This window comes from Lutzomyia longipalpis, chromosome 4 (assembly GCF_024334085.1).
Source record: "Lutzomyia longipalpis isolate SR_M1_2022 chromosome 4, ASM2433408v1".
NCBI lineage: Eukaryota > Metazoa > Arthropoda > Insecta > Diptera > Psychodidae > Lutzomyia > Lutzomyia longipalpis.
In genome coordinates, this window is record NC_074710.1 from 14,954,248 (window position 1) to 14,976,275 (window position 22,028).

The window sequence follows — 22,028 nt, forward strand, 5'->3', positions numbered from 1 at the left end:
TTTTATGAAATAGAACACGTTAGTTTTTACATTAGATTTTTGTTTTATGATAAAATTTAATGGAAAATTCCCATCAGATGTTCTTACCGTTTCTAACAGTGTATACTGCATCAATACATATTTATCTCTTATTGCAAAAGCTTACGAAAGCCCTTTCTTTACTCGGTTTTAGTCGTTGATTTTTAGTACTTTCCTACCTGCATTCATTGATAAAATAAAAATTTTCTATGGCATTAAAAAACTATAAATATTTATTGGATAATTCGTGCTTCTTTATTTATTTCTTTTGCATTTAATATGCATGAAGCTTCAGCTTGTTTTACATAGAACTATTTGAGACAACATAACTATGTATACCTACAAAATAAAACAACCAGAATAATGCCAACAATTTTAATTCCTTAAAGTCTTTTGATAAAAAATATACGCAATGAAAACCTTAAATCCGTAATAGCCCAGCTCCAAAATTTTCTTTTTAACCCCTAAAACTATTCTCCTAGTTTCTTGTATTATCAAACTTTGGGAAGTTCTGCATTGCTGCTAATTCTTGCTTTTGAAATTCAGCTAGATTTGTTGCAGATCTGTTATAGGGAAGATAATTAACAAATTGAGCAATGTTTGAATTATGATGAAAAGAATCCTACCTGTTGTGCACCATGTGACTCTTAACGAGATCATTATTAACCAGAGCAGCCATAAGACTAATTTCTCCGGCCATCACTGTGGCACAGATAACACTTGCCAATGTTTTTGCATTCTGACTTGGATCCGTTGGATGTGATCCGCGCAATCCGAGCATATTGAGACAAGCTGACTGAGCTGTGAGTACTGTTCCACCTCCAATGGTTCCAACTTCTAACGATGGCATCGTGCACGTCATGTAGAGATCTTCTTCATTCTTCCCATACACCTCCATGGAAGTGCTGCAGTTGCTACTTGTTACATTCTGTGCCGGATCCTGGCCAGTGGCAATAAAAATTGCCGTCACCATATTTGCTGCATGAGCATTATTGCCACCAATACTCCCAGCCATTGAGCTTCCAACTAAGTTCTTCAATTTGTTGCACTGTGCCAGTGTTTTGGCGTCTGTCTTTAGGATTGATCGTAGCTGTTCAGCTGGTATTATAGCTTCACACACAACACTCTTTCCACGACCCTTTATCCAATTCACAGCTGTTGGCTTTTTGTCTGCACAGAAATTTCCACTTAGGCTAATTACTTCCATCTCAGGGAAGTTTTCCTTAATGTGCGTCAAGGCTTTTTCCGTACCCTTCGACACCATATTCATCCCCATGGCATCTCCAGTGTGAGATCTGAAGCGTAGAAACAGCAATGGTCCATTCATGGCAATCATTATCTCCTGGAGTCGTCCAAAGCGACTCGTAGAATTAAACATAGCTTTGATGGCTTCGTAATTTTCGGTTGTTTCAATCCAGGCTTTCGCCTTGGCTGCTTGAGAGATGTCAGGGAAACGTACGCAGGGGGCACGTGTCATACCGACGTCGTGCACGACACTTGTAACACCACGTGCTGAGATAGCTTTGCATCCACGATTAGTACTTGCCACCAAGGCACCTTCTGTTGTTGCCATTGGTACGTAGTAGGTTTTCCCATCGAGAAGAAGAGGACCTGCATAGCCTAAGGGGATCTGTACGTACCCCAGAACATTCTCACAGCATGCATTCATCACCTTGTTAGGAGAAAAAAAGAAGTTTCAAGAGTTTTCTTTAGTTCATTTTCTTCTATCTTCTTATATCTTCTGTACTATAGTATTGAATTAAGATTAGGTTTGTATGTTTGCTGTTTTGACTTGATAATTTATTTTAGTTACTAACTATGCACGTAAGATGATAAAGAATAATCTTTTATCACAAAAATGCTTTACGTAATGCCGAAAGAACAACGATGATAATAATTAAGCAGTATAATTAAGGGACTTTTCAGTTTAGTGAAGAACTTCTCTGAGATAGCCCTTTCTTACCTTGCTGTAATCGTAGCTCGTATAGGGCAAATCACTGAGGATTTGTGGGGCAAATTTGGCATTCTCCGTGACAATTTGTCGTCTAATTTTTACACCACGTTCTGGATTATTGAGCATTTTCTCAATTTTATACAATGGACAATGTCCTGCCTTCACAAGCATTCGAATTTCCTTGTCAGTTAAACTTTCTCCAGCATCGTCAGAATTGAGAATTTGCACGCATACAATGAGTGGGCGTGCAGGGAGATTTTCTTCATCTTCTTCTGCGCACGATAAATCTTTTAGCTTCTTAGTAACTTGATCGGGGTTAATTGATGAAGTCTCAGGTTCCTCATCAAATGAATCCGTTGTGATGTCAAAAATTGGTCGTTTATTTTCTTGAACATTCGTTGTTTCCATCGATTGATTCATTGCAACACTCACGGGGACTTTACTTAAATTCAACTGATTAGCCATTTCTTTTGTATATAAGAGGAAAACTCGCGAAGATTAAGCAACTTCTCAAGACGGTATTCAACGGCAGACAGACTGTCTCTGTACTCATAGAGCAATGATATTCTTCCCAGCTGTGCCCTCAAATTAATTAAAAATGCATAAAGTCCTTATCGTAATGATATGTAAAGAAATTCAATTTGTGATTGCAATTTAGTTAGTCTAACTGACGTTATAAAAAGTACTTTCGGGGATAAGTTGCAATTTCTTCTGATTTAAAAGACGTCTTACTTGCAATTTTAAAATATTTTTATATCATAATTTTTGAAGTCCAGTTGGATTAAACATATTGTGAGCTTTTAACATCAGAGTGCATGAGCAAGTTTGAGAAAGCTTTCGTAGGAATTATGGTGGGAATCGTTGCTATTTTAGTACATACAACACATAGAAAAAGCTTTTAAATTTTATGAGATTTTCACATTTTCACCACGAAATGCGAAGATGTTTTCTATGATTAGGATGGTTCATTTAAACCACAAAAAAAGAATTTAGGTATCTAAAAAGAGAAAATTCTAATGGAGAAAAAAAATCTAAATTTTTCATTTAATTTATTGACTTAAAATATTTTACATTTCTTTCTTTAGCTTCTTTTTTTCTTTTTCGACACGATATCTAACAATGTAAATTAAATATGTTGCGGTGTTCTCTTTAGTGGGACAACTATTAACACTTCATATAGACTCTAAAATGGTGGAGGGGGGGCAAGGGTGGGATATTAACTTATGTATTTAGGTACGTTAGAACATCCATCTCATCAACAGTTATTTATATATTTATCTTTTATTTTAATAACTCTGCAAATTAAATCTCTCTCAAAAAAATCAAACATTTTTTTTAAACACATTCTCTTCTATATACTTTTTATCTTTGTTTTTTTTTAATTTCATTTTGGATCTCTAACATGGTGCTGAATGCTATATATATATATAGATTTTTGGACGTTGCATACATCTAAGTCACTTTACGATGGGTTTATTTTCTTTTTTCTTTACAAAAATAAATCAGTTCTTATTTTTAATTTACCTTTAAAAAATATTAGTTTCTTTTTCTCTTAGTGTTGTCATTAAGACTTTTTTCTTTTAAGCTCATCAAGGTTCAACAAGATTTCTCAAAACTATTTTGGCAACAATTCTTTTAGTTCATTTCTCATTAAAATATTCATCTCACTTTCCATTTTTTATTGTCTAATTACAATATAAATCCTCACTTGATTTTTTTCACTTATTAAAGGTGATATCTTCTAAATTAAATTAATAAGATCATTAATTTCAAATTACTGATCTTCAAAATGATTTCTTTCGTTTTTTTTGGAAATAATTTCAGAAAAAACTTATATTGTGAATTCTTTTCCCGAATTAATTTTTTTTTGATATCATTCAATGAATAAAATGTATATTTAGATTTTCGATCAATTTCAAATATACATAATTTGATAAAATTGATATATTTTGGTGATATATTCCAATTTCCATGCCCTGTTTCAAATTTTTTTTTGAAATTTTTTCTTTCGAAATTCAAAAATTTCTTTTAAATTTTATTCCGTCGATAATTCGTATTTTTTTTTCAATTTTATTTGGAAAGGAAGGAAAATTTTGCTAATATTCTGTTAACATTGACTCTCACATAAATAAACGACTCAACTAAATCTTATCCCTTATTCGCTTCTAAATACAGAAAGCATTTTTTGTAGTTTCATTTTTTTTTCTTTGTACCTTTCAATCTAAAGCCGACATTCTTTGTATTTTCCAGTTCATTTTATATGGATTTTATAAAATATGTATATATTCGGAAAGGATAACTTCTTCAGCCCTGCTACATATTTTCTGATAGTTTTCTTACGCAGGTACACACATATATTTTTTATGGTTCGTTTTATAACGGTCACAACTTGAATTTAAAGAACTTCTTGCCACATTTTAAAGAAAAATTTCAAAAGGTTTTTGTGTTTTTTTTTGTGGTATTCTGTCAGCAAATCTTTGTATTATTTGATCAATAAAAGTATTTCTATTCTGTCTGAAAATGAAAAGAGACACTTTTATATTTTTTAAAACCTCATTAAAGAGATTCATTAAAAAATTCTTTTAGATAGGTACTTCCATTCAAATTGTGACAATTTTCTCTACTTCTTTGTGATTATTTTGGGGTGTTTTTTTATCGTTACATTTGTATAGATATTATGTAATGTTTCTTTACAGTTTTGGTACATAGTTCCCTCTAACATTGACTCTAAAATCTTTTTTTTTTGCCATTTGTTCAACATTTAATACTGATTTCTTTTTTCTTGGTTTCTAAACATTTTTTTTTAATAATTTATTTTGTTTTTTCTAATAACGTGTAGGTACATTTGGACAAAATACATTCATCATATTTATGTATATTTTTTGTATATAATAGGTACACATTCTTCAGAAAAAAAATTCTCTAAAAATTATGAAAAAATACTTTTATTTACATCAATTCTATTCATTCAAAAATTACACCAAAAAATTCCTATATAAAGCTAAAAATTCAATTTTAGCTCCCACATATGTATGTATGTATATGTATATATGTAACGAGGAACATCAATATTCAACATCCTCTGTCTCTCAAGTATGTTTATTCATGCTGATTACCTTCGCTCATTTTAATTTGATGGGGTGGGGGGGGGGGAAGGTTGCATAAATTTTCCCAGCAATATGCAAGAGGAAAGAACTTAATGCACGCACGCTTTCGTATTTGAAAATTGCATTACGAGGTCCTTACACAGATGGTTTGTTATTCAATTAATTTGGCATCCACGAAGCCTATCTAAAATATTTTACGAACTTCTTTTGGTTTTTTTCTCTTTTAATTATTCTTGCTATGGTGTGTTTTTGGTCGACTGCTTGACTTTTGATCACTACCATTGCCCTCATTCCGTATTAGTGGTTGTCTACTGGGACTATCTGTTGCCGTAGGGCCAGCCTTTATGGCACGTACTCCCTTGAGGATACCCACGGTGGGTTCCGTCACATTTATCGGAGGGTTTTTCACTGGTTCACTAGTTCTCTGGTTACCATCATTTTCAGCAGCAGCAGCAGCAGTTAGGGGTTGAGCTCCACCGGGAATTCTCTGTGATGCTGCCGAAGACGATGGAACCAGAGCTCGTTCTCAGAGCTGCAGTCCTTCGTCCTCGTCGAACATCGTCCGCATTCCATTCCCATCAATTGGCAACCCATTCACTAGCACCACTGTACTCGGGACGTTCTCATACCGTTGCGTTGATGTATCAATAAATCGTGGATTCCCAGCTGGACCCCATTCCGGTGTAGGTTTCGTGAGAAGTTTTATTTTCTTCAACAAAAGAGAAATTAATTTAATTTATTCTCTGATTTATAAATTTTATAATTTTTACCTCAATAAATGTTAAATTACGAGGTGCTTGAATTATTTGCAGAATAGCTGCAACAATGATCACAAGAACAGGTAGAAGACCAATAATCCATCCTATTGCATCGGCCCACAAGGGGTACACGTAGTGTCCATACGAGGCTGGCTTATACTCAACCCAATTGAAAAAGAGTATAAACTGTTGAGTAAAGAAAGTCACTTAAAGATTCTCAACAAAGAAACTTCCTAACAAAGAAAATGTCTTTGATGTTTTTCTTACCAGAAGAGCTAGAGGTGTTATAGCTCTCCACATCCATGACCAAAAGAGATTCCACATTCTCGATCTCTTTCCAATCATACTCTGAATATCACTTAGAAATCGTTCTGAACCATACAGCCATGATATGAGGACGCATTCAATGATGGCAATTAGGAGAACAGACCAATTGGCGGCATACTTGTCCATAAGTTGCAACCAATACATACCACTCTGTAAAAGAAAAGAAATTTTTTGAAAACTATTGAAAAAAAAGATAGAAAATGGGAAAAAAATTGAAAAATACAGAGAACAAAAAGCAAAAAAAAATAAACCAATTTGGGTTAAATTTAACGACTTTCAAGAAAATACAAGGTCTGAATTAACCTCTAGGCCGCCAAGCGGGGTCGTTGAACGACCCCAGCCCTATATTTCGTGCTATAACTTAATAAATATAAAAGTTAGCGTTCCCATCTTTTGGAAATAAGTTCCTTGGTTATCTGAGGAGGTTGTGTAAAAATTTCAGCGCAATCTGTCCACCACAAGAAAAGTTATTAAGGAAAATGTAGAAAAAGGGAATTCAAAAATTGGTGTAACGGCCATGCTGCGGAAAATTTCTTAGAATGAAGTTAGTCACATCATAAATCATATGGTTGAAGGGGGTTGAAGGGTTGTGTTTACTTTCTCACTTTACCATCTCAGTGTCAGAATTATCGCGAATAAGTAACATAAACAACATAAAACATAATTAGAAGCATATAAATGTGCAAAACAATAAAGAATATTCGAGAAATATTGCCATTTATCACGGTGCGGGAAGTGAGGGGAATGTGGGGAAGTAGTGAAAAAAAATAGCAGTTGCGGTCAACTTCGTGGCAAATTTCTCAGGAAGAAAGTGTGAAAAATGAGTGAAAAATGTTTTTCCCTAATATCTTCTTCTGCGTGTTTCCGGGTGGCGAATTTGTGATGCAAGGGGCAAGAGGACTATATAAGGAGTCTAAAGGTAGTGACCCGACAGTTCCCGGTTTTATAGTTTATGAGAAAATCGACTTCCTTCTTGGGGTCGTTCAACGACCCCACCTTGGCGCTCTAAGGAAGCTCCAAGGTCTTGGCGGCCAGCAGGTTAAACAGAATTTAAATAAAGCGAAAAAGAAGCAAAGTACTTAAAAATCTAGAAAAACTAAAACGTAGAAAAATCCTTAACCAGCCGTTGAAAGACTTACATTGGTGGTAAAGCCTAGTCCACCGATGTAGCCAACAACAGCTACAAAGAGCACCACCCAAATTTTCAATTGACGCAATTTTGGGAATTTATCCAGAATAGCCGTTGTGACCGTTTCCATCAAGGCGAACTGCAAAGCAAAATTTTCTTCTCATTCTTCATGTTACAAAGAAAAGAATAGTTAATTTTTATGGCAAACCTGTGAATCCAAACCGAGTGTTAGAAGCATCACGAAGAAGAGAATTGACCAAACAGGAGCAACAGGGAGGCGTGTTACAACTTCCGGGTACACAATGAACGCCAAGCCAGCTCCTTGATCAACAACTTCTTTCACATCCTCATGCAATTCGTGTGCCAAGAAGCCAATGATGGAGAAGATAACAAGTCCCGCAAAGAAGGATGTGGCAATATTTGAGAAAGCCACAATTAATGAATCTCTGGAATTATTGAGAAACACATTTAAATTGAATTTAGATTTTAATATTTTAAGTGAAAAAATCTTCCAAAAATATTCCAAATTCTGCTGTAAAACTTCTTACTTGTAGCAATTATTGGTGAATTTGTTGTACGACGAGAGTGTAATTAGGCCACCCCAGGCTGGACTAAGGGCAAAAAAGATCTGCACAGCAGCATCACCCCAAACTTGTGCATTGCACAATTGAGTCCAATCTGGTGTTAAATAGAACAAGATACCCGTGGAAGCTCCTGGTAGGGTAACACCGCGTACAAAGAGAATCACAAGAACCAAATACGGGAAAAGGGCTGTAAAGTAGACAACCTAGAAAAACAAGAACAAATTGGTGTGAAAAAGAATTTTTTTTCGACAAAAGAAATGTCCTAAATAGCAACCTTTCCCGATGATTGAACACCTTTGCACAGGCAGAGAAAGACAATGATCCACGCTACGAGGAGACACAGTGCAAGACTGATTTTTATATTTCCCGTCTCTTCGATGCCATCTGAAAGTCCCAGCACGTGTCGCCTTAAAAAATATCGTCAGAGGATTAATTTTATTGCAAAAACAACGAAAAACTTTTCAAGTGATGTTTTGAAAATCCAAGGATTTTCTTTGCTCCCCTGAGAGGAATAAGTTTGATAGTACTTGAAAATCTCCAAACACATGCTTGATTAATTTTTAATCCTTAAGCTTTCGTTGATGAAATAGAGGATGGTATAGAGAGCTGAAAGTTCCAATAAAAAACTGGGGGCTTATGGTACCTCCCTTATTTGAGTAATTTAAGTTTATGTGATAGAAATTCTATTTCTAATAGTTCATTTTGAGACTTTAGAACTCCTAACTTTAAGAGAATATTTAATTATCTATTTAATAATAATGAAACTCTGAATACCAGGCGTCTCCATCAATTTTTAGTATAGTGTCCTACCCCTTTCAATTTAAACTAAATAGTAAATTAGCCTGGTAATCTAAATACAATAGATTATAATGATTAATTAACACGAGAATGCCCTATTACGTGCTTCTACTAAATTTAGGGCAAGTATATAATAGTTAAATTATGTATATTTAAATTGTTAAAGATTTTCATTAAATTGCCCTATTAATTCCCTGATCCTTAAGTTCATGACCTTCAATTTAGGGCAAAAATTTGTTTGAATTGTGGACAAAGTAGTGAGTGAATTAATTCCTTACGTGAAGTATTCCTCTGCGGGTGGTTTCTTTTGCACTTCACTGGCCAATTTGGTGATATTTGATGCTTCATCGAGCATTGTTGTGTTGTAGCACGTCCTCAAGTAGTAAGTACCATTAATTGCCTCACATAGATCCGCTTTTGCGTATGAATAGCAATCTACGAAGGGAAAAAAAGAACATTTTAGTTAAATTTACTTCCATCACAACGGGGTGGCTTGTCAGGTGCAGAAAAGAGTAGGTATACCTATAGAAAGTTTTGTGAGATGGATGATGATGTGTGTTGAAAAGCTCATCAAATGTGGATAATTTACAATGAATGCTCCATAAAGTATGGAAGATAAATAAAATGGACATGAGAGAGAAATAATTTTCTCTCACATGACCATCATATGTTCAGTGCATCCCCATCCCTTAACATGCAGATTTCTCAACATAAATGCTTCATATAAGAGTGACGACACTGACCTATTCACAGAGCAAAATATCTCTTTTGTCACTGTCAAATGACAAAGTGTCCCCTGTGGGGTAAGATAAGTGGGTGGTTGAGTTAAATTACCACCCACGGGCATTGAAATCAAGATGGAAATGTGTTTTGAATGCACCACAAAGACCTATTTAAATTTATAAACTCGCCTCACGTTGCTTTTCTAATGTAGTTTGAACAGATTCTCTATAGATTGTTTATAAAATAACTTAATACAAGGTCTGCAACTATTTTTTTTTAAATTTATTTTATTAAAAATTAGATATTAAATGTATATTTATATGCGTTTTTTGGTAGTGTATAAAAATGAGTAAACTCATTCAACCATTGCAAAGAAAAATAATTAATGGAAAAACTCACACTCTGTACTCCATTCGGGTTTGCAACTCTGCCATGGGAGTTCACCCATTGTGAATGATGCCACCATGTAGAAGATGGTCCAGCCAATGATGAGATTGTAGTAGAGCATCACCACAGCTGATACGATGATCATACCGTAACCCAAGCCTCGCATTAGTGGGCAGAAGCGCTTGTAGATGGCCACAGGACCCAGAGCAGCAAATTGTCCGAATGATAGTTCCATAAACATGAGCGGAAGCCCAGCAATGACCAACATAATGCAGAAGGGGATGAGAAAAGCACCTGCAAAAGTTTATTTAGAAAGAATTATTTTATATCATCCGCAAAATAGACCCTTCCACCCACAAGGGCGGCATGTTTCCAAACCACAATTGCCATAATCAATTTTGTTGTGAGTAATTTTGAAATGGATTTGCAAACATTTTGGTCAAGGTTAAAATTTAATTTAAGTTCAATCCAATTCATATCGGAAAACCCTTCCATGTGGTCAAATTCCATTTTACCCTGAATTAATTTGCAATTTCATACATAAATATTATATTTACACAGGAAGTTTGATATTATGTACAATATTTCCTGTTTCTGAGAATTATTAATTAAATTAAATAACTCCTGTGAAAGTTTCTTACCGAGAGTGTTTATTAATTTATCAATATTGAACAACACAAATAGTGTTTAATAAATTAGCACCGACTGCTGAACATTTATTCTTGATATTTAATATTTAATTAATGTTTTGCTATTATAGTTACATACACTACCCGTCAAAAGTTTCTGGACAAATGGTTTTTTCCTACTTTATTCTGCTATTTTTTTCGCTTTAGAAATCATAATTATCCATTGCAGAAAAATTATTTTATCTTTTGGTGTATTTTCTTCAATATTATCTCTACAAAGAATCCTTGAAAGAATTCAGAAAAAAATTCCCAAAAGGGACTAGCAACGTTTTTTTCGCAGAAGAAAGTTGAATAAGGAAATCTTTTTTTTTTAATGCTTTCCTCTTGTCAGTCTGATGCGCTCTTGAGACTCTCGTGCTAAAAATAAACTAAACAATATTGTAGTTATCTAACACTCCTTCCACCATCCTCCCCATTGGCATTCCATGCGACGACCTCTAAAATGGAATTTTTTGTACCTTTTTAGGATTGCATAAAAATTCTTCAATTTCGAAATATATAGAACAAAACAGCGAAAAGCTCTCACTGTGTGGGAATATTTTGCACGGTGGGTGGAATAAATTTCACATAATAGTAATAGAGTACCTATATATACGAGGGTGAAAGGATGATGGTACAAGTGGTGGATATTATCCCTCAATTAGGTCTAGATGTTGGTAATATAAGATGCAAATAGGCCCATTTACAATGTCACGGATAAAATTTAATTAGTTTGACGATGCTGAATGCCAATCGTGGTGGATTTTCTCCATATTACACACAGTTTAGCATAAAATTTCCCTTCGCATCACTTTCTCATTCTACATGTATACTATATGTAGTGATATATTGTATGTAGGTATCAACCTGCACATTGTGATCTCCCTCACTCAACGGCATGGGGCTCAATCTAACCCCCTCCAATGCTGCTGAGCCATGAGATAATCTCTGGCAAATGAAGAGTGTGATGACTACACTTTGAGAATTTATTCATATGGCCTAGGGAGCGCACTCCTGGTGGATTTACAAGATGAGTAACATCACAGTATCGATGTGAATTAAACATGACATTGAAAATCGATATTGCGAGAAGAGCAAAAGGAAGGTGAAAATGAGCCCTGGAGCTACGTACACCGGTGGATGCTTTATTTAGAGTCTTTTACACACACACACACACATTCCTGGAACATCCTTGCACTTTCCACTACTCAGTGAGAAAATTAAACACATTCCACCCTCACCCTACTCAGAGCACCTTCTCCCCAATTCTTTTCCTCATCATGACTTAGGTACTCCTGCGATAAGAGATTTTCACGTCTCACAAGCGTGATGTACGAATGTGATTGATGTGGTGTGACTGACTACTGCTCATTCACCTACTCCCTCCCACAGGAAGCATAGGAGGGTCTAATATGTATAAAAAATGTATGAGGTGTAAAGGAAAATATATTATCAAAGGAGGAGGAGGAGATGTGATAAAATTCCATCACTCTTCAAAATTTCCTTTGGCGCGCACGTGAAAGAATGAAACATCCCATTTTCACGGAATTTCTCCCATCACCCCAACATAAAGTTCCCCATCAGCATCCTCCATTGAACTTCTTTGGCAGAGAAAAAAAATCATACGGAAGTCTATGCGCGGCTCGTGCCTTTGTTATGCAAATTAGAAGATTCTCTAAGTGGATCGGAAGTCTTTTTCCTTCTCTCCCTTTACCATCGCGCTTATCTCTTTTGCACGTTTACGCGAGGAAATGGTTTATGAAAATTTCCAATTTCCCATGAATTTGGTATATTTTGGCAGCTCTAGCTTAATGTGATAATTAAATTTAATCGATAAAAAATTTATATATGAACAATGACACAGAAATTTAAGGTCTTAAGGAATAAATACAGTATTCATGGTCATTATAACTTTGAAAAGATTGTTTGGGTATTTGTTTCAAGTTCAAGATGTGGATACATAAAAAAGTGATTGATGAATGTATTCTCAAGTAAGGAAGTTCGTAAGAGAAGTATGTGTTAATGTATTTCGTATGGTAGTCAAAAACGATTTTTTTTAAACATCTATTTAAGAGTTTTTTCTCTAATTTAGTTCAACAAAAAGTGACAAAGTTAAAATTTTGAATGGAAGGGTTAAAATAAGTACCTATATATTGTACATATAATGTATATAAAAAAAAGGGTTCACTCACCACCGCCATTATTGTAGGCCAAATAGGGAAATCTCCATACATTTCCCAACCCAACAGAGTATCCGAGTAGTGAGAGAAGAAAATCAAATCTTCCCGTCCAATTTCCTCGTTCAGGAAACGTATCAGTCTCTGCATTGGTATCGTCTGCACCACCGGAGAGTGGCACTTGCGAGCTCACTGCCGTGAATTTACCCTCATCCTTTCAAAAGGGGCAAAAAGAAGAAGATTTTTTCTTTATATACTTTCTTCAACTCTCTTCATCATTTTCTTAGTATTTCATATAGAAAAATCTCAAAGTGAAAGAGGACAAGAAGAAAAACCTTTCAGGCAACATCCTTACCTCCCACATATCCAAGTCCACATCTGTCATCACCTCATCCTTCTGCAACAAATCTTTTTGCTTCCTTTCCCGCCCATGCTTTTCCTTTGGCATCTTCGATGTCCTCGCCATGATTCTCGTTCGCACAAAACTTTCCACACACGGGTAGATGCCTTTTGACACCCAAGTTCTCACTCTCTCTATGTATAAATAGCGTCGTCGTCGTGTTTTTTCACTCAAAATGAAAATTTTCTAGCACCTTTTTTGTGAAATTATTATTATTTTTTCTTTACTTCCTTTTTTATTTATTTATTTTGGCAGCATTGCACCACATTTAATTGACCCCACACCCACACGTCACCACAGATATATCATCTCTTTTTGAAGCACCTTTTTTGTTGTAGAACATTCCCAAAAAAATTAATTACTTTTCACACGTTAACTCTCCGTTTCCTTCTATTACTATGTATGGATACAAAGAAAAATAAACTATAAGGAAAAAACGTTCATCTCCTAACGCTATTTTTTAACATTTTCCGTGTTTTCTTGTAGCATTTTTTCACCCACTACCCTTTGGCACTTGTCATACACAAACACTGAATTTTCATTTTATAATTCACTTCACATCATATTGTGGGTGTGAGAAAGTTCCTTTTTCTCCACATATCCAAGTTAAATCATTAGTTGAGCTGATGGTGAAGAGCTATGTAGTGTAGGTAATATATAGTTGCACAAAGATGAGAGAAAAGTTGTTCACTTCTCAGTCCTTTCAAATTCACAGTGAATATTTTTTTTTCTTTTCACAAAGAAAAACACATTTTATTTTATTTTCAAGCACAACAGGAGAAGTGTATAGTAGATGAGTCCTCATGTATGATGCTGTGACATCCAACAATGCAGCTGCGATGAATCTTATGGATGAGGAAGAAAAGAAAAAAAAAAGATGTTACAGCTTTTAGATGCATTTTTTTGCACACCTCCAACAGTGATTAAGCTTTAAAATTAGAGGGAATATGTTATTTGGCATTGACTTTGGCAATTTCTTTGCGCTAATGTGAGAAAAAAAGCAAGAATTGCACAGCCAAAGTGTTAAATGATGAATTAATTTTCATGTAACAATTTTAAGGGAAAAATGTGCATGGTGAAATATTGCCAATTTTACGTGATTCATTTTTAAAGAAGAAGTAGAGGTAAAATTTTACTTTAGCCCTTTAGAAATATAGTAATTTTTAGCACCACAATTCCCTCAATCTGTACTTTTCCATCTCTTGCATGGAAATTGAATAATTCTGTTTACATTAAATCAAAAGCATTTGTGGGTATATAGGGGATCAATGGGATGTTGTTAGTGTGGGTTCTGTGCAAAGGAAGAATGGGGTTGTTTTATAAAAAAAAAAATCCTCGCATAGTGACGCATTTGTTGCGCATTTTATTGCTTGTAATCTCTCATCAATAGAACGCCATAGTTGTATTGCAACGAGGAATTCACGCTCTTCGTGGTATTTTATAGAGTAACCCACAATGTGTGGAATAGAGGGGGTGGAAAGAGGTCTCTTCTCTATATTTGCATTTATAACCACCCCTCTTTTTTGCAGCTGTGAGGATTTTTTTGTTAGTGCAACTTTGCAAAATAATTTTCAACATCATGCTGTTTTCTTCGTGTTGTTTCTCGTGTTTAACAAAAAAAACACCCCTGCGGTATCCCCTAATGGAGCTATATATCCTTGAATGGATCCACTGTAGTCATGCGGAGCACGCGAGAGAGCAAGGAAAAAAAGGGAAAGTACTGGAAGTAGGTCAGAGTTGGTATGGAGATTGAACTGCTGTGGCATGGATAGATTGAATGTAATTAAATTGTGGAAATTAATTGGGATTTTTCTCAAATTTCTACGCAGTGGAATTCCCACGATTTCCCCCACCTTAAATCTCCTTCAACCCAGCAGAGCGGTGTTCGAAGGTTAAAGGTTAAAAAGCTTCTTGGCGGAGAATTGATATGCTATCAATTTCAAATCACTTTCACGATGCAAAATAATTTATTACCCACTCCCCATGGGGGCGAAGGTCCTCCAAAAAAGTAAAGCGCTTCTGTATTGTTGTATAAAATAGTATAAAAATGTATAAACATACATAGGTATGCTTTGGGATTTGTGAGCTTTCTCATAAATTAAAGCTCTTTCCTAAACTTTAGCTCCTGCATACTGTGTAAATGTTTTGTTACCCTTGTTAATCGTTGGATGCTATACCAGCAAAACAACGAAGCTTTATTGCCTTTCGTTTATCCTCTCATTTATTTCACAGCAATAAATGACCAAGAAGCACCAGACGGGTACCCTTCTTCACCACCCTTCCCCATTCCTCAATTCGCCCAAAAAGTAGCAACGGATTTAGCTTTGCTGTGTTACCCCCACACATTCGACAAATTACTTCCCTTATTTGACCCTAGGTCGGGGGTTGTTGGCATTTCCCGCAAGTAGACGGAGTATCCTCCATTGAAGTATTTCCGTGTGAATCCATCCACACTCCACACACCCAATGAATGACCAAGAAAGAGATTAACTTTATGTAAACAATCCTCTTGGGGAATTTTTTTGCTTCTTTTATGATAAGCCTTATTTTTTGAATTTTTTATTTATCGCTTTTATATATGTATTTCCATAATATTTGCAATTAATGTTTAATATTTCCTGGAATTTTGCGTGATTAAGAAAGAGACCTTCAGGAAATGTCTATGTCGCTCTGACCTAATTTTCACGGTCAATACAATGTTGAAATTTAATGAGAAAAAAGTATCAAAAAGAAATATTATCCTTCGTATAGAAGAGAATAATTAATACAAAAATAAACATCGGTATATTTAGGTTTTTTTTAACAAGAAATATATATTTAAAAAAATAATTACGAAAACACCGAAAAGGGATATAAAAATTGTAGAAAAAATTAAGTTGGATTTTTCCACTCATATGGAAAATTCTTAGTCACTAAAAAAGAGAAATTATCCGCCCCTTTGTGATATTATTTGTCCATCGTACAAAGACAAAACTTTCCCCTCTAATTTTAGGCGCCATAAAGGAGGACACGTCGAGCAAGGTAAGACAAACATCACACACAGGGGGAAATCTCTTTGATGCGGCAATACGGATTGGCAGTGATTGCAAAGAAAATATTTTCCCATTGAATTATTTTCTCACAGATGCCTGAAGAGGTGGAGAAGGGGGAGGGACCCGGAAGGTTATACGGAAAAGTATTTCCCACTCTGTAGAGTGAATGAGGGGTGTGCATCCGTGTGTGGGAGGCAAGGATTTCGCGCTAAATATGATTGAAAATTAATATTTTCCGCGGGTTTTTTTCTTCGTGTTACGAACGCTTTTCTCACGGCGCGTGCGTTTTTCCCCCATGGTCTGTGACCTCTCTCTTGAGGTAATCAGTGAGTCCCGTGATTGTATGTACACAAGGTCATCACATCATAAATGCATCTCATCCATTTTGTATCCTACGGTGAGCTTTTTACGTGTAAACACACGCGGGGGTGTCCTTGTAAAGTTAAATTAATCCTGCGAATGGCAAATTAAATTATTTTTTTTAGCCATTGACTGTCAAAAAATCAAACCTCTCCTGTAGTCAAAATACATTTTATTAAACACCCACGCATGAGTGATAAGATCAGTCAAGAGCTCGCTTATCAGTGACAGCAGAAGTAATAGGATTAAATATTCGTATGATAAGCTACCGAATATTGGAATTTTGCGTGATTCCTTTCATCCGAGATTTATGAATGTTTTTTTTTTAATTTTATCTGAATGAAAGTTATTTTTGTAGTACTTTTTTTACAATTTTTTTTATTCATCAAAAGAATTCTATATATAGATTCAATGGCTCTGGTGCATTCTTCTCAGTTGAAAATACTTTGAGCTTCAAAATTGTATCGTTTGCACACATATAATCCGCTTAGATTCGTTACCATTTTGTGGGAAAGGATAAATTTCATTTGAAAGACAATTTAATACAAAACAATTCTCATAGCAAAGACATATTAACTATAATATGCATAGAACTAACAATATTAAAAGAGATAAAATATTTTCTTTTATGTTGTTGTTTAATTAAAAAATAATTTCTCTTTTGTTGTAAAAATAAAGAATTTTAGGAGAGAAAAAAGAAGCAAAATTAAGCAGCAGATCAATTGTGTACCTCTGTTAATTTTCAGCTATTTTATTTGGCAGGTCTTTTGTATGAAAAACTTCTTCAGGAAACCTAAATGCAAAATTTTCTTAGAAAATAAAATCCCTTTTTGAAGTCTTTTAAATTACCTATGTATTACAACTCCCTCATTATATAGTTTCTGGAAAAATATAAAAAAGAAAATTTTTCATGCATCAAAACTTTATTTAACGATCGCGTATAAATTTTTGCGGAACCTTGAACAATTTTAATTGCACTCAAGGTAATGTTTACGAAGAGAATTGCGAATGATTTCAACGGGAAACGCAGAAAATACATTTTTCACTCGAGGACATGTCAGGATGGGAGAATGACATAGTTGCTGACAAAGAATTATTTTTCTGCGTAATATGCAAAAGTATGTTTTTTTGTGCTAATTAAAATGGAACGTTAGTTAGAAATTTTCATTGAAATAGTAAAGAAAATAATTTAGAAGGGGAGTTTTTTTTAAATTTTAAAGCTTTACTACCCCAGCCTTTTTAAGCCACAAGGGCTAGAAGGGGAGTTGAGAGTACAAATTGTAGAGAAAAATGGTAATTTTGTATTTTAAGATGGCAAGAAATAGGGAAGATTTGGTTCAAAAAAGGATTTCAATATGCAATTTTTCCCTTCAGAAAAGAATTTTTAAAATTGAAAAGAATATAATTCTCTGGAAATTCATTATTTTGTATTTTGACTTAAATATGTTTTCAGGTAGCTCACAGGTAGATTGAGCTTGACCTTCAACCCTACAAGGTCAGAGAGATAAGACACATTCGAAGAAAATAATTTCTGTAAATTCTTGTACCTCCTGCTATGTACCTACTATGTATGTATATGTACAAAATGAAAGAAAGCTACCAAATTGAGCCGAAAAACTCCCGAAAATTGCCTTCGGTACGTTTCTGTTGCAATCGTTCCCTCTTTGTCTTCCACTATCCTGCCGATCCTGACTAAACATTCCCTTCCCTCTGTGATAAATTTAGTTCTGTGCCTTCTCTTGTGCGTGGTGGTGGACCTTTAATAAAAGTGCGTGGCAATGAATTTCTTTCTGATGGATGAATTGGTGTCCTTTGTCCTGCGGAAAAGGAGCAATCGCACCACACAACGTCCAAAAGCAACAATTTTCAATATTCCCGTTGAGGATGTTTTCATCCCCCTCATTGCACCCCATCTTCGTATTGTGGACATTATGAATTTTGGAGCATGTTCCCGGCAATGCCAAGAAATTGCCACGCAGATGATGGCAAAATACGAGAGTATACATAAAGATTCACGACGGCCCGAAGGAAGGTGGAATGTGGAGAGAGCGATCAATTGTACGAATTTGCGTGAGATCTCACTGTGGTTTGAGAGATCCCTCACGGATGAACTTTTCACGGAGCTCATCAAGAATAATCCCAAAGTGCACACGGTGAAGTTGATAAAGTGCAAAAGGATCACCCCAAAGGGCCTCAATGCCCTCCTACGTGCCAGACATCTGCGCACATTGGAGCTTATGAATATCAACTGTGATGATGAATTTCTCATCAAATTGGCGGATTGCAATAGGAAATTGACCAATTTGCGACTCTCCTGCAACTTCCAAATGACCACCAATACTCTCGTAACGTTCTTCATGAATCAACCGCGTCTAGAGTACGTTATGCTGCGTAACGAAGGATATGTCTCCTTGAAAGAGATTGTCCAAACAATTGTAGAAACAGCACGGAATAGCTTACGTATTATCATGATAAAGGATCCCGCAAAGACTCTAGGAAAGACGGTCCTTGAGTAAGTTTAAAAGATTTTAAATAAAAAAAAAAAGAATTTTTCTTTCATGACTCAATTTTTCCTTTAAGATCTGCCTCCTTAACCTGCCCTAACATGATCTTCTATCTCTATGAGAGTCATGCACTTAAAGAAATAAGCAAAGGTATACTCGCCAATCGACCTGTAAACGATGAAGATGATATATTCTGGATGAATGGCATCAATAACTATGGAACGTGCTTCCAGTTAATACTTAATTCTGATCGACTTGCTCAGAGACGAGCAGCAGCTATAAGAAGATTGCAACTCAACCCTAATTTGGAGACAATCAGGGATAATCGCAGACTGATGTATCCGCCGTCACGAGATCTTCGTAGCTTATACGAGGAATGCAGATGTATTATTCAGTAAATATATACATACATAGCAAGTAGGTACATATTACAGGTTGGACGATAAAATACTGAATAACTAAGTTAGCGAGTTTGAGACCTTAAGGCAATAAACCTTAAAGTTTTTTTCTTTTTGAATGGAAAGGAGAAGTTTAGGGAAATGAGATTTATTGAGAAGAATTTCTTGGCCTATATCGGACCTCTTAATGTACCTACCTCTTAACGATAAACCTGCTAATGAAGAAAATTTTAAGGAATAATTATTTTTACAATTTTTGACTACTCAGGTCAGGCAAGAGTTTAAGGAGAACCCTAAATATCTATTTTACCATCCCACAACTTCTGAAACGTCTTTGGGCCATTTATTTGGGAGACTTTTTTCCTTAACCCTTATCTAACCTTATTGACCCTGGTAAAGGTCCTGAACCTAAAATCTGGGAAAATTATGTGAAAAGTGATGAAGAAAAAAAAACTACATATTAGTACAGTTTAGGCTCTAGCTGCTACAAGTTTTGAAATTCTTCTGACTTTAGTTTCTTTTTTAATCTTGACCTAATTTGTTTAATGTTAGATTAGATTTTTATAATGTTAGACCTCTAAGATTTTAAACTTAGGTCAAGCTTTTGAGCTGAATGTATTTTTTATTGGATAATTTTGTACTAATTTCATTTTTGGGTATCTAAGTTTGTGAAGATCATCTAAAAATCCATTCAACCCTGATTTTTTAGCCTGATCTAACCTTATAACCCTAAAAGTTTAATCTCTCCTTAATGTTTTCTAAAACAAATGCAAATTTTTAAATTTTTCATCTAAATTTTCCTTTATTCCGCTAAAGGTTATCTCAACGTATTTAAGAGAAATGAAGGATTAAACACTAAAATTAACCTTTGATCAACGATTTTGTAAGATTTTAAAAACTTTTTCACAAGAATGAGCGAGCATTAGATAATGAAATCCAAAATAAAATCATTTTCTTCTAAAGTAGACAAAATTTTTAAATTCTTTTTGACTTTGGATAACATTCTAAGAGTTTTAAAAGTTTTTTTTAAAGAATTGTGAAAATAAAAAGCTTTTTAAAACAAATAAATTAAAAAATGTCTTACAAAATATTTTTATTTATTTCCTTGGAATTCAACGATAAATCGTATAAAAAAATAATTAATTTTTTTCTCATAAGTCCCACAAAAAATGAGCACTGATATGCCCCCATATTTTTTGTACGAAAAATGTTAATAGATAACACATGGAAAGGGGGTGGGAAAATCCGTCTCTTCCAGACGAAATGATATCCTAATTATTGGGAAATTTCATTGCTGACCTACTTCCTGTTCTACCGCCACCCCCGCAACTCCCCAAACACCATCATTCCTTTATCAATTCAACTCCAGAGAAATTCGCAGAGATTTCTCTTTTCCTCCTTCTTTGCCCTTTCCCACAATGCTACATATGTGTTATGTTATGTATAGCAGTGGGGGCGCCTGGTGTGGGAAAGCCTCCATATGGTGGAGGAAGGCGTGTGTGTGTGTGTGTGTGTTGGAGGATCAACCTACCGCACTCAGAGGCTCCAGCAGTGATTGCTTGTGAAGAAGGAGATTGGCTGGAAGTCCGGGGATGCTGTACGAAGCGCCCTGAGGGCTCCATTTTTATTTTATTTTTTTTTTTTGCACAATTTGTACACAAGGAAAAAATCAAATGAAAAATAAATCAGCACACCCACGCACGACACTGCACGCACTCACTGAGCAGAAGGAATCCTCTTCTTCACTTCCTTAGAGCACTCACCGCAGCTGATAACGGGATGGGCAGTGCATGTGAATGGCCTGCCATGTCTCGGAGAACTAACGAGGAACCTGGAAAAGTCTCAATGAGTTTGGGCCATCTAACATTGCGAGAGAGAGACGTTACGTGATCTCCCGCGCTCTTGCACATCCCCCACACATTATATGTGGGGCACGCGCATCAGGGGATGTCTCGTCTTCTCTATACAGCCTCAATTGCAAAATTCTTAGCATTAGCACACACCCGCAGTACTAAATGAAAATCATAATATTTGATACTCTTTATGTGTTTTTGATTTTATAGTTAACGAACAAACCCGCAACTGCAGAATTGGTTATTTGTCTCGACTAATTTTGCATAAAAGTAAAAGTTAATGCACGGAAAGAAAAATTTGTTAGAAATTTGCACAAAAGTTTGTAAAATTTGGTCAAATGTAGTTAAATTTCTAAAACTATATCATTGTTGATAACTTTTGGTCATTTTTAACCACAAATGTGTATAAATTCACGAATTTATCTCATTTTAACTACATTTTGCTGAAAAGTTGTTATAAGTTGCTAAGAAAAAGAGAATCAGCGCGCTAATCTTCTCAAAACAGCATTTAACTACGCCGCACCTCAAAAGTTGTTATAAAATTGTATTTTACGCTGAATACCGATTTTTGAAAGCAAGCAAATATTCTCATTTTTTAAGTGGATAATTTCCATGAAATGGTTATCAAAAACTACCCACAAAATTGTGTAAAGGAGACGACTGGGACAAAAACAGTCAAGTTGTATAAATTCTTATCAGCAGGGAGAAATTGGCAATTGAAAATTTTTCACTGACTTTTTGCTCCGTCTCCCCTAGAATTTATCGAGTGTGTGTTAGTAAATCCAAGATCTATTCTACAAAAGAAAATTCAGACGAATTGCGTATCGTCTTATTTAGTTTAAATCTGTCAC

The 22,028-nt window shown here is 35.1% G+C and overlaps 3 protein-coding genes across 3 annotated transcripts; 1 reads left to right on the forward strand and 2 right to left on the reverse strand.

Annotated features, from left to right (window-relative positions):
- Positions 1–379: 379 nt before the first annotated feature.
- LOC129796663 (3-hydroxy-3-methylglutaryl-coenzyme A reductase-like) lies at positions 380–2,533 on the reverse strand. Its single transcript, XM_055838782.1, has 3 exons — positions 1,982–2,533; positions 645–1,690; positions 380–581 (listed from the first exon to the last, which is right to left on the reverse strand). The coding sequence occupies exons 1-3, from the start codon at positions 2,435–2,437 to the stop codon at positions 497–499; spliced, it is 1,587 nt and encodes a 528-aa protein (XP_055694757.1). The 5' UTR covers positions 2,438–2,533; the 3' UTR covers positions 380–496.
- A 472-nt stretch (positions 2,534–3,005) lies between these two features.
- Positions 3,006–21,428, reverse strand: LOC129796662 (sodium- and chloride-dependent glycine transporter 1). Its single transcript, XM_055838781.1, has 12 exons — positions 20,856–21,428; positions 12,986–13,875; positions 12,646–12,844; positions 9,798–10,079; positions 8,954–9,110; positions 8,152–8,284; positions 7,842–8,080; positions 7,502–7,739; positions 7,304–7,432; positions 6,105–6,314; positions 5,850–6,023; positions 3,006–5,788 (listed from the first exon to the last, which is right to left on the reverse strand). Exons 2-12 carry the CDS (start codon positions 13,094–13,096, stop codon positions 5,606–5,608), a joined length of 2,055 nt encoding a protein of 684 aa, XP_055694756.1. The 5' UTR covers positions 13,097–13,875; positions 20,856–21,428; the 3' UTR covers positions 3,006–5,605.
- On the forward strand, positions 18,140–20,859 carry LOC129796664 (uncharacterized). The gene is made up of 2 exons (XM_055838783.1): positions 18,140–18,934; positions 19,003–20,859. The coding sequence occupies exons 1-2, from the start codon at positions 18,201–18,203 to the stop codon at positions 19,322–19,324; spliced, it is 1,056 nt and encodes a 351-aa protein (XP_055694758.1). The 5' UTR covers positions 18,140–18,200; the 3' UTR covers positions 19,325–20,859.
- Positions 21,429–22,028: the final 600 nt, after the last annotated feature.

Bases quoted from the DNA above. Each gene is read 5' to 3' on its own strand.
- LOC129796664 (XM_055838783.1), top strand. From the start codon at position 18,201: ATGAATTTCTTTCTGATGGATGAATTGGTGTCCTTTGTCCTGCGGAAA. The intron at 18,935-19,002 runs GTAAGTTTAAAA...TTTTCCTTTAAG, and splicing joins CTAGGAAAGACGGTCCTTGA to ATCTGCCTCCTTAACCTGCC.
- LOC129796662 (XM_055838781.1), bottom strand. From the start codon at position 13,096: ATGGCGAGGACATCGAAGATGCCAAAGGAAAAGCATGGGCGGGAAAGG. The intron at 9,111-9,797 runs GTGAGTTTTTCC...TTCCCTTCGTAG, and splicing joins ACCCGAATGGAGTACAGAGT to ATTGCTATTCATACGCAAAA. The intron at 6,315-7,303 runs GTAAGTCTTTCA...TTTCTTTTACAG, and splicing joins GACTAGGCTTTACCACCAAT to AGTGGTATGTATTGGTTGCA.
- LOC129796663 (XM_055838782.1), bottom strand. From the start codon at position 2,437: ATGGCTAATCAGTTGAATTTAAGTAAAGTCCCCGTGAGTGTTGCAATG. The intron at 1,691-1,981 runs GTAAGAAAGGGC...TCTCCTAACAAG, and splicing joins CGAGCTACGATTACAGCAAG to GTGATGAATGCATGCTGTGA. The intron at 582-644 runs GTAGGATTCTTT...TCCCTATAACAG, and splicing joins AGTCACATGGTGCACAACAG to ATCTGCAACAAATCTAGCTG.